Consider the following 12581-nt stretch of genomic DNA (forward strand, 5'->3'; position numbering starts at 1 on the left):
TACAGCAATATACAGCAAAATTTACAGATAATCTATGTATGATTTGGTAGGTATGAGAGAAGTGTATAAAACAGACAATTCTGAAAGCCTATTTCACTAAAAAAAACTCAACCAATTGATCGCTATCAATATTATTGTTATCTCAGAAACCTTTGGGGATAAATTTCAACTTTTTAAAATCCAAGCCTTATATATTTTTTACAAAAACAACCAATGAGAAAACTCAATGTTTTGACGTTCTTAGACACAGTTCTTTGATAAGATTGCATGGAACATCGAATGAAAGATTTACAATTTTTCTTAGTTCGAAAAACATACATTTTGAACCAATATTTTTCGATTAATTTTTTCAGTTTTTTTTTCAAATAAATGTGAGTTAAAACTTAGTTTTTGATCTGAATAAATACTATAAGTACTCGAGTGTTTGTTCATTTTTTATAAATTGAGATTGATTTTAATATATTTAGAAATGAGCAAAAGCTTTTAAGTGAAAAAAAAACAACAAAAAGGAGAAACAAGGAAAAAATACGTCAGGACTACTAATTTAACAAATTACAGGACTATGTCCAAAATAATTGCATCTGCGATAAAAATCGTCGACGGCACCAGAAAACTTTCCAGGAAAAAATTATTTTTCAATTATACTGGAAAAAACAAGGCACGGCTGAGGCTCGTACCAGAAGCCTTGGGGTACAAAGGCGACCGAAACCAAAACATTGTTCCAAATAATCAGCTCTTGTACTAAGATTAATTGCTTGCGCTTGATTTTCATCGCTCGAAATAAGGAAACAAGGATTATCTGACTTCGTTAACAGTTCGTAGGAACGGAAAACCTTACAGACATTTCGAGAACAACTGCAGAATGATATGTTTTGAAATTGGCATGCTACAACTAAGTACTAAGTTTCAAATTAGGTAGAATTTGGTGTAACTCCAATAGGCTACCATCAGTCATGTTTTTTGTTGTGGTTCAGCTTGTTTCATGTTTTAGCTTAACCACAGAAAAAAAATAGTTTTTTTTCATTAAGTAGCTGAAATAGGAGACTATCAGGAGTCTAGTGACGTCTTTTTCGAGCAACTTTTTATCATAACAATTCTATCTCATATTAGGATCTTACTGTCCTCTCCAGAAAAAAAAACTTATAACTGAATTATCTAAAGCTAATTACAGAAAAATTTAAAACAACATACAGCGTATAACTTGGTAGGGATGAGAAAGTGTACAAAACAGACAATTTTGAAAGGCTATTTCATCAAACAAGCTCAACCAATTGATCAAAACAAGATTTTTTTGTTATAATTTTTCAAAAAAACAAGAATATATTCAAAACACTTGCATCTGCAATGAAAATCGCCGACAGCACAAAATAATTCCCCGGTCGGGAAACTAAGCCGACAATACATAAGCAGACAAACAAAACTCGTACCGTAGACCTTGGGGGTACAAAGGCGACCGCGTTAACTTGAGGCCAGGTATGAAGCAGTCTCGAAAATGCTATGTTTCATTAATTAAGCAACTTCACAATTTCGCAAGTGTAAATAAATGTTACTTCATTTTTATTTCTGCTAAATCCTTTCAAATAGTTGCAGCCGTCATATCTGAAAGATTTAGTTAATCTTAGAGGAAATGGCAGAAATTTTCGCTCAATTCATTGGTTGAAAAATGAAAGTTCTATCTTCTCCGACCTATGACTGTCGAACCAACTCGAAATCATTTTTATGATTGAGTTCAATCATTGTGACTGTCCTGTAGTTTATCACATCAGTGATCCGAATACGTAACTCATGGAACAACAGTTTTATACTATTAGCTCATTCCAGAGAAATGGTTCAGGATTTGAAAAACTCAGCTATTTACTATTCATGTCAGATTTTATTTTAATTTAATTTTTGCGTGGATATCTAAAATCCGCGATACAACAAAGAATCGTTTCTGATTCGTTGTTTTGTCTGATTTCAGCAACTAATGAATCGGCTGAGTGATCTACAACCTCTTTTTACATATTCTGGATTTCGGCATGTGTAAAGATGCTTCCCTGCCAAAGCGAGCCCAATTTTGGCGCTATCACTTCGTTAATGAAGAGTTAATAATAGAAAATTAAGACCGATCAAGTGCCTCTAAAAAGACTAGACACATATGCAAAAATTTCTGCAAATATTTCACTAAATTGGCACAAAATCGATTCAGAGCTTCGCTTCATATGCGAATCAAGAATGAATTAATATCATCGAAAAAACTTATGTATCAGTCAGATTGCGTTTTATTAAGTTAAGTTAAGACAATTTATCCACAAGGGAAATGACCAACATATGAGCTGTTCAGCTCTTCACGGAGAACCGCTGTTGTGCCCCTGGTTAAGATATACATGCAATTTTTTGGTTATTTTTCTGGGCTGGGTAATGTTGCCTCACCCTCAAGCAACGAGCACGGGTCATGGTGGGCCTCGAACATCCGACCTTTCGATTGAGAGGCGGAGACGTAACCACTTCACCACCGCTCCTCGCGGCAACATTCTTGTGATTCAAAATTTTTCTTAGTTTGCACAAATGATCAAAAGAATTCACGAGGAACCGCTATTTATCATTAAAAATTTAGTACCAAAAATCAAACTAGTTGAAAGAATCATTGCTGAAAATTACTTGAACAGGAGCTATTACTGTCTTAATAATGAAATTAGATAATATCATGTCTTCGGTTGAGGAAGAACAATAGTTCTAAGAATGAATCTTTTAAGGCAATTTATAAGCAACTGTAAAGTTGATTACTAAATTGGCTGAAAATAAAAAGACAAACTTACAAATTTTAATTGACAGCTAAGACACAAAAATATGGCGTTATTAATTCTGATTGACAACCAATTAAATCAGCATTTTAAATTTTTCTCTCGTTAAGCAGGACAAAAACAAAATAATATTTAAGCAATACAGTGCTGATTTAAATTAACCGGACAAAACGCGTTTAACTTGAAATTTAAAACCCGTTTTTCTCAAATTGGGCTGAGTTTAGCTGAAAACTTATTAAGACAAAACTTGCTTAAAATTTTAGCAAAATTATTATGGTGCAATTTGTTTTGCGAAATTCGGGGCCAAAATTTTACCCCAAAAATGGGTCATTTTGGCTTTTCTTAGTTAATCAAAAATTACGCCAAAAGTACCCAGTCGATTACAGACAGTTATATCAAAGTGAGCCCCCTACGTAGCCCAACAAACTTTAAGTCGTTTTTACTATATAAAATACCAACTTTTTATTCAAAAACAATTTTTAAACAATTTGCAAATTTTTTTTTGGAGAAAATACCCTTCATAAAGTTTGTTGGGCTACGTAACGGGCTCACTTTGATATAACTATGTCTGTGATCGACTGGGTACTTTTGGCGTAATTTTTGATTAACTAAGAAAAGCCAAAATGACCCATTTTTGGGGTAAAATTTTGGCCCAGAATTTCGCAAAACAAATTACACCATAATAATGTGGTTAAAATTTTAAGCAAGTTTTGTCTTTATAATTTTTCACCTAAACTCAACCCATTTTGAGAAAATGCGTTTGAAGTTTCAAGTTTAACGCGTTTTGTCCGGTTAATTTAAATCAGCAATGTAGTTCCTGCAGTGCAAAAAAAAAGAATTCAAAATGTTCAATTTTGGCTGTTGAACGACTCAATTCGTTTATTTACATGAAATTTTCACAAATTTGCGCTAACAAATGGTTCTAACTTGACCTCATTGCGTGCACTAAAAATTTTTAAAAAAAATACAGAAGAAATCTGCGATACAACTAGAGAATAAGACTTAGAAAAAATAACAAACTGAAACAATTAAAATAAAAAAACTGGAAAAATGAAAAAACAATCAGTTACAGAAAATTAGTCCAGGCACACAACCATTTAGCTTAAATGAGCTTTACTAATTCTCACAGCGACCACTAAACCGACGATACAATGGTCGTCGCCCATTGAACCGAAAACAGCAAACAAAAAATAAGAAATGGTTGCACACAGAGTCGAAGTTGAACTTCGCATAAACAAGCAAAAATATGGCCGATAATGCAACTGGGAAAACCTGAAAACTGAATAAGTGAAAATTCCAGTCTACAAAACTTACAAGTGACGCGCGCCAATAATTATGTGTCTACATAATTGCTAAGTGACGCAAGCCAATTATGACGCATTAGCAGTACCAGTCAGTTTGAAAGAAAAATAAATTTACCAACTAACATGCCTCAATTTATAGAGAGGACGCATTTTCACGAAAAAAGTATACGAGAAAGTTAATAAGAACATCCGACCCTGCCCAGGTTCGCACCCTCGTATTTTGTTGCGGTCTCCTTCCCAACCTCTACACTACAGATTCATGATAGCTTACATCTAAAAAGCTACTAGAGGCCCAGCTAAAGCTGGAGGTACCGGTTTGATATTTTTTTTGAATTTACTGATGCTGGATGAAGTAGGTTATTTAAAAAATTTACGCATTGAGCTTCACTTAAAACCTTGGTTGTTGCTCTATTGAAAAATTAAAGAAAAATTTTGTAATTCTGGAACTTCTTACAACCTGTTAGCCTTGACTAAACCTTTGATATCAGATTGAGTTGATTTCGACAAGTCAAAAATTTAAAACGGACAAGAAATCAAAATATTGTTTTTCTGGAAGTCATAATTTTTTCGTGTTAGAAAAATTGAACATGAGCACTTTACACAGAGCCCTTTCTCACTTCATTGAAACAGACAAAAAAAACTTTCAAATTTTTGGGTGAAAAAAACTTGGGCGCAACGGTTTATGCAAGAGAGCTTCCCACAACCCGTTCTACCTATAGAAACCAAAATCTCAGATTTGGGAGGGTACTTTTCGAGAAAAGCCAAAAAGCTTGAAAAAGGTCAAAAATCGAAAATTTGACTTTTCGGAGGGTCATAACTTCTTTATGATAAAAAAATTGGGCGTAATCATTTATGCAGCGGATCTTCTCACAGCCCATTCTACTCATTGAAACCAAATCCTCAGATTTGTGAGGGTAGTTTTTGAGAAGAATTGAAAAGTTTCAAAAAACGGTTACAAAAATAGTAAGTTTGACTTTTCTGAGGGTCATAACTTTGTGTGAAAAAAATTAGCGTAATCGGTAAAGCAGTGAAGCTCCCCACAACCCATCAGTTCGATTGCAATTAAAATCTCAGATTTGGGAGGGTAGTTTTTGAGAAAAGTGTAGAAGTTTCAAAACGTGGTAAAAAAATCGGAAAATTGACTATTTTGAGGGCCATAACACTTCGTGTTAAAAAAATTGGGCGTAGCCGCTTATGCGGGGGAGCTTCCCTTAACCTGTTTTATCCATTCAACACAAAATCTCAGATTTGGGTGGAAAGTTTTCGAGAAAACGCAAAAAATCCAAAAATTGGGGTCAAAAATTCCCCCCACACACTTTTTCGAAGGCTGTAGAAAGTGGTGTAAGGTAGAAAGAGACTAGGGGAATATGCAGGCAAACAAGGGAGTGGCCGGACTCGCCATAAGTACCTAACATTCTTTTCAAATTCGGTAGACTACTTTATGAGAAAAACGAAAACTTTCCAAAGCTTCTAGAAAAAAACGATCCCATACATTGTCATAATACCTTTTTTTATCAAACAGGAGTTTGTAATAAAATAGTCAGTATTAATATCCTTATATTGGCTGTACTTAATAGCTGGTTATTGATCAAAATGAACACTTTCAAAATGAACACATTTTGCCGCAACAATATTTGCGACTTAGGTAGGAAAAAAAGATAGTTCATACTATAACACAGGCTCTGCTTGTGTAAAAAAGGTTGATAAAGCAAGCTCAATTTCTATTCCAGTGAAGCGGAGCTTCGGAATACTTGCGATCCAAAAAAACGCATTGCGCTAGTAGAGATTGAATGGAAAAAAAATCTGGAACAAAACCCTTGCTTTAAAAAAGAAGCCAATAAACCCTACTAGATAAAAAAATGGCTCTCAAAATAAAACGGAAAATGAACCGACAGAAACTAGGACGAAAAGCTGTGTCCTGTGAACAAAACTATTTGCGGGGGAAATCTGGCACCAGATTGCAAAACCCTTGCTTATGGCAAGGGTAAACAGATTTGTTAGAACATTTGTTCAAGGGAAGAAAACTATAGTTCCCGATTACAAGACACTTGCTCTCTGAAGTGTAAAGAAACGTTTACCAAAAATAGACAAAAACAGAGGATGATTGAAAGATACATTCAAAAATGAAAAACCACAGATTAAAAGCATTTGATTGATGAACTCAAATCATTCAGCAAACTTTCAGGGAAAAAAACTGATAAAACACCGACGAAATTTCTAAAATATCTGTATTTTATAAGAAGAATCATTAAAAACTGATTTCAACAGAAGCAAAGTGGAGCTTCGCCATACTTGCGATACAAAAAATATTATGCTATTTGAGATTATACGCATGAAACATGAGAAATTAATATTTGAAAAACCGCAACATAATTCGAACTTTCCAAAAAGTCAAGTTTTCCAAGACTAATCTCAATCAATCTAGTTTCGATTGCTTATTGAAATCATGAAAGCTCATTTAACAATTTCAAAACACAGTTGATAGAATCACTTAAGAAAAAAATTGTAATCAGATAAAATCATAACTTCAACTAGTCTAAGATATAAGATTCCATTCATAGCTTTCGTCTGTCTAAAGGTAGTAATGAGAAGAATTAAATAAACACCTATTTTTTTTATATTGGGAAAATTCATTGAAACTTAATTGACCGCACCATTGCAGAAATCAATCAGATTGACTTTCAATTATAGTAAAAAAAGACCAGACTCTGGAAACTTAGCACACAAATATTAAGCAGACAAATGAGAGCCCGACACCTTAATTTTCAAACTAGAAAAATTTCGATGAACTAAGGATCTTGGAGGACTCGAACAAGAAAATTTGGTAAAGGAAAAGTCTAGTACCCAGCTGCAAAACCCTTGCTAATCGCAATTGTAAGTTTCCATCCTTGTAACCGATTACAAAAGCAGCTTTTAAATAAGCGTCTACAGCGATTGACGCGTCAAAATGGACTTAAGACTAAGTCGAATGAATTTCGAATAAAACCATGGAACGAAAAATTCAGGACTAAATTGAATACAAATTTGACCGTTATGCATGCAATTTTCATAAGCCTTCATCCAGCTTTTCAGTCCCATTACATTAGGATCTAGACGAAAAACATCTCTGGAATAAACTTTGATAGAATTAAGGCGAGAAACATTGAGCCGAAAATTTTCTAAAATAATTGCAAAAATGGCTGGACTGCGACTATCTACTTATGACGGCCAAGTCTGAGAAGTTACATCTACGACAACAGTGCACTTTTAAAATCCATAAATCGGTAACTATTATCAATCGATTATAATTTATCGTTCCAGACTAAATTGATCAGTCTGTGAACAAAGTTTCTAACGTGAAAAAAGTTAGAACCCAGTGAAAAACCCTAATGTCGCTAATTGCACGAGTAATTAATTGCAACGAACACTTGCAATCAAATTGTTTGTTTTTATTTATTTTACCTGTAATGGCTTTCGAGACTAGTGCCCACCAACCTCCGGAAAAGTATGGTCATTTTGAACGAACATTAATGATTTAATTGTTCTTCAGTTCAGTCCGAGAAGCAAAACATGCAGGTAGAAAGAAGTTGCAACTACCTTTTATTCGGATCCTTCAGAGAGTGCGACTTCTTCACTTGAATATTTCTCCTACACTTGGCACCTACGTGCGAGATATTTAGCAATTCAACTGCTTCGTCCAATTTGAGCCGCTGTTACATTGCGCCTCCAGTCAATATTATGTTTATATTCGCATAGCAGCTGTCTTGTTAAAACTTTGCTGAAAGACACTTGGAACCTTATAAATAAAACGAGACATCTGCTTTTTCAATCAAATTGAAAATTAACTTTCTAAAAAAAATTATTAGTTTGATCATTAAATTCGCAATTGCGACAAATCTAATTGAATAATTTTCAGAATGGGTGCTCTGCATTTCAATTATTCGAAACTATTTACCAATTTTGAACAATTGTTGAAATGCCGAGCAAAATACAACAGAATAGTCAAATAGTTATGCAAATACTTGCTTGCTTTGTACAAAAAATAAATTCTAATCAACCGAAAGGAAAGTTTCGCGATTAATAATGATTTCAAACGGCAAAATTGAGGAACGTAGCATTGTTACAATACAGTTTAACATACATATAATATAGCACGATTTGTACGTAACTTCGCAAGAAAGACCCTGCAATATCAGCTGCTGTCTAGCTGCGAAAACGCGTGAACAATCCAGATGTTTGGTTCCAAGTAAAAGCCCACTGGATTGCAGCGGGTAGATGAATATGGAATGAACTAAATACAAAGTAGATACCATTAGCATCCGCTATCTGCTACTAAACACAATCAATAAACTTCACGCAGGTGGTTTTAAAATACACAAGGCTTAACTGGGACAGTTACAACAAGTACCATTAGTAGACTAATTCAACTAGTTTTTGGGCACTACTGGAAATAAACAGATGCAGCCTTTGGTCGAAAATTACCATTTGGTTCGCAAATTTTGAAACCACCGAGTAAACTCGAATTTAGATTGACAGTTTCTAGCTCGAATTTTTGCAAAAAAAATATATTCTGAAAAAGGAAAAATCAGTCGCAAAAATGTGTACTTTTTTCGAGATTCGGTAGTTGAATTCAAAACGAGCACATTACGAGACCAAAATGTGTATTTTGTTCATTGTATTTTGTGCATCTCGTTCAGCACGGAACAAATTCTTGATAACTATGAGCCTTTCGTTGTCACTATTGTCGACCTAGGAGTTTAGCTACATCTGCTTAGTGCATAAAGTCACCTTTTCATTTGCATATAATGTAAAAATTGAATTTAAATCATCGGTTATCAAGTTAGTGTCTGTTTTAAACTGCTGTACATGGGACGTAGTAAACTGGTTGACAGATGGAGATTAAACTTCAGGGCTACCAACACTGGGAACTCAAAGTTCAGCAAGTCACTTCTGTTTATCTTGTAAATCGAGCACAAGTTCGAAACCAGTTTTGTAAGCTGCTGACCTTTGATGTCGTTCATTTTAGCCGCTAGTATAGCACAACATGCGGCTGAATAACGTCTGTTAGCCTTGCTGACTCGCTCGCAAAACACCAACTTCTCGAAGTATGTAAGTGCATAACATGCTACACAGAGATCAAATTGACACTCGACGTACAAAAACTTACTGAGCTGCAATTTCATGCTCCGTAATTTGGTAAGGGTCAGTTGTATGTAGGGGAATCTGTCCTTGAACCGTTCGTTAACGTGCATTTTACTTGTGGGATGTTCTTCATGATGTAAGAGAGAAGAGCGGTATCCGGGAAGTTTAAGATAAGTTTTGGAAGCGTAGTTCAGTGAGGGATCGTCTAGAAAACTTGGCGCGTAAGAGTAGGAATTGTTGCGAACTTGGTCCGGAATGAATTCGGCTGAGGTAAAACAAATAGGCTGTTGGACTGTGACGGCAGATACTTGACGTTGGTATCTGATAACTGGATCCACCATTAAAGTGCTCGAAGAAGTCCCACATCTTGAAGACTTCCTTGAACTTTCATCACCACTACACACAGGCGCAGCTGCAGTTGAGTGCCTCGATGTTCTAGACTTGGCATAAACAGGAACTAAATAACTTTCACCTTGACTATCCAGGCTTAATATGCGAGACCCAAACGGACACGATTCAATTTCTTCAGTGCGATTTGTAACTCCCAGTAAAACGGCATGGCTACCATCCTTATTTCTAGAATTGAAAAGCAAGTAAGAGAAGTAAGCTCCATGTGAGCTAGATTGATTACTTGAATTCGATACATCGTTCACTAGCAAGTAATATGAGACGCATGGTTCTTTCTCTTCGAATTCAAGAACAATCACTTCTTCCAGTAAATGAGATAAGAAGCGGTCGTTTGAAGTTGGAACCTGGAGTACTTTCACCCCTCTGGGCCTAGTTGCCGGTCCCAAACAAGCTTTATTGTTAGCGCGACTGTAATTAATCGCGCAAAACATAGAGAACGGAGCTCTTGATTTATTTCCACTAGTGAGTCCTAGATACCGCTGGGTGCTCAAATCCGAGGTATCCATAGATCCATTTGGGAGATCCTCACCCACCATACTGTTCAGAATGATAGTGGCCGAGGTGTTCATGCCTCCGTTACTACTGTCTAGCGATATCGTTCGTCTTTTCATCGCGCTTCTCAGAACCTTCGAGTGATTTTGTCCCCAGGTCTTCGCTAGGGCGATTGGCGAAAACAGACCCTTGATTGGTCCCGATGGTGCATTTGAAGAAGAGGTGCTTCCCGCTCCATCCGTACTTTCACTACTAGACTTTTGGCTACCATAGCGAGCAGATTCTTCCACAAGCGTCGCTTCGGAAATTGCGCAGCTCTCATTTTGGTCCAAACCTGAAGGCACATATTTCACGCTTCCTACATCTATCGCTAGTGGCCTCCTGCGCATTGAAACCGCATCCTGTTCTTGTCCCAAGCCGTAAATTTCAGCTTCGTAAACATCTTCTAAATTACGTAATCTGCTATCATCTGATTGGTTGAAGCTGAACGGATGTTTTGAATCTGCGCAACGTGATAAACTAGCGTCTGATAACAGCCAATGACCTGTGGGCGAAGTAATCGTAGAACATCTCTTATGTGGTTGAAATTGAGTGTTCGGCTCATCCGAGCTAGTGGCCGTATATGTTCTTCCTCTATCAGGGGGCTCATCGGATTCTTCTGGGGAGGGTTCGTCCAGGGGGGCTAGGGAGGTGGATGCGCTGCCTTTGCCCGAGCCCCCCTGGGCCTGCGCAGCTCCGAGGCAAATTCCACTGAGAAAGTCGCAGGCGAGGGATTCACGATTAGAATTAAAGGCACATTGCTCTTTGATCATAGCTTGGTTCACTGACGACCAGACTTGAACTGAACAGTCAAAAATCTGAAACCAACTACGACATTGACTTTAGAGAAAAATTTTGAGACATGCTATAAAGCCTTATGTTCCTCATAACTAGTTATGATATTTCATGAACCTTCACTAAAAAAGAAACATTCATTGTGAAGAAAACAAAATTATAACTAGACATAATTTTGTACATTGCTTTTCCATATATTTGCAGTTTTCCTGCATATACAGACACCAACACCAAGGAAAAAACCAGATTCGAAATCTATTTTCAAAAATTACATTTTTAAATCCACCTAAAAGATTTTACGAGATATCTCAGCACACTAACAGAAAAGACCCTATATTGACACAACAACTTGTACTAAAAACATGTCAGAATGCCTTGTTTCATCATTTTTGGAAGCGAAGTTCGATGAAAAAAATTGGTTGTGTGATCAGCGCTACCGCCATAAGGCCACAAATAGTGCAAATTTGGCGTTGGTCGACCAGCCATGGATGTCCTTAAACAGTACCTTTTGGGTGTTGGGTGGATCGAACCTCAAGGGAGGGATGGGGATTAGCGCGTTCTCCATTGAGCACAAGCGTTTCTTTTATCGAATCAATAAAATTTATGAAGCAGCATGTTCACATGGAAAACATATAAAAAACCATTACTGCCGGTTGCCGAATACAAAAAAGTAGACTGCATTACATAATCTGACAACTAGCTTCGCTTGCGTAATGATGCTCATTAGCTCAAAATATCATTTGAGATCTAAGGACCACCTCCCTGCCTCGTTACTACTTAGTAATTCATGTCTCTAAAATATATAACTCGATTGTGACAACCAGGTTATGCACTGACCGAAAATTTGAAGCAGGTCACGCAAAAATTCAGGAGTATAAGTATTAAACGCCAGGTAAAGTAACACGCTGAAAGAAAAAAGTAATAAAATTTCTATAGAAACAGTTAGTTACATAGTTACACTACCGAAAAGCACATTAAAAATTGCAGTGCTGTCAAGAGTTAAAAAAAATAAATGAGATTTTCCTGCAAAATATCTACAATAAATTCAATATATTGGGTTTGGAAGGCAACATAAGGCTATTTTTTCGAATGAAATATATATTTTTACTGATATCCGTTGCATGTAGAAAGCTAGCTTGCCACTTGGGAGTAGAGTGAAGCTCCATTTTGAGAGGATATCTTTTTGACGCCAAAATATTTGTTTGCATTTTTCAATCAAACAAAGCGCGCATCGGATTGTTTCATTGAAATTACCATTGAGACGCAAAATTTCATAATCCGACTTGAAAATCAACCAACAAAATCTATTTAAACAAAACAAGCTAGCTGAGTTTTTTTTGGGAAAAAACGCAGACCATCTAAGCCTTTGGACAGCAAGCTCTTGAAAACTACGCCGATGAAAAAAGTATTACAATTCTATTAGTTGCTCTGTCTTTAGGTCAGTTGAGCTAGTCTTACCATTGTCTGCAAGGATGTGCATTGATGGATGGTAAGTGGAAGACGGCATTTTGAAGGAATGGAAAGGCATCGAGACAATAAATTCACCTGCTTCTATTCCGCAACATTTCCCTTTGAAACAACTAACCGAACTCGATGCGCATAAATGTTTCAATGGATTAGAATACAAATAAATGTTTGA

The 12581-nt window shown here is 36.2% G+C and overlaps 3 protein-coding genes across 3 annotated transcripts in view; 1 reads left to right on the top strand and 2 right to left on the bottom strand.

Moving 5' to 3' along the window:
- The window catches only part of LOC134842817 (coiled-coil domain-containing protein 25-like), a 347041-nt gene that overhangs the window by 230664 nt on the left and 103796 nt on the right, over positions 1–12581 (bottom strand). The window lies entirely within an intron of this gene.
- LOC134842798 (uncharacterized) overlaps positions 1–12581 on the top strand; it is a 219031-nt gene that overhangs the window by 46299 nt on the left and 160151 nt on the right. The window lies entirely within an intron of this gene.
- On the bottom strand, positions 8716–10972 carry LOC134842788 (uncharacterized). The gene has a single exon (XM_063859280.1). The coding sequence runs from the start codon at positions 10918–10920 to the stop codon at positions 8902–8904; it is 2019 nt and encodes a 672-aa protein (XP_063715350.1). The 5' UTR covers positions 10921–10972; the 3' UTR covers positions 8716–8901.

This window comes from Symsagittifera roscoffensis, chromosome 1 (assembly GCF_963678635.1).
Source record: "Symsagittifera roscoffensis chromosome 1, txSymRosc1.1, whole genome shotgun sequence".
In the NCBI taxonomy this organism is placed as follows: Eukaryota; Metazoa; Xenacoelomorpha; order Acoela; family Convolutidae; genus Symsagittifera; species Symsagittifera roscoffensis.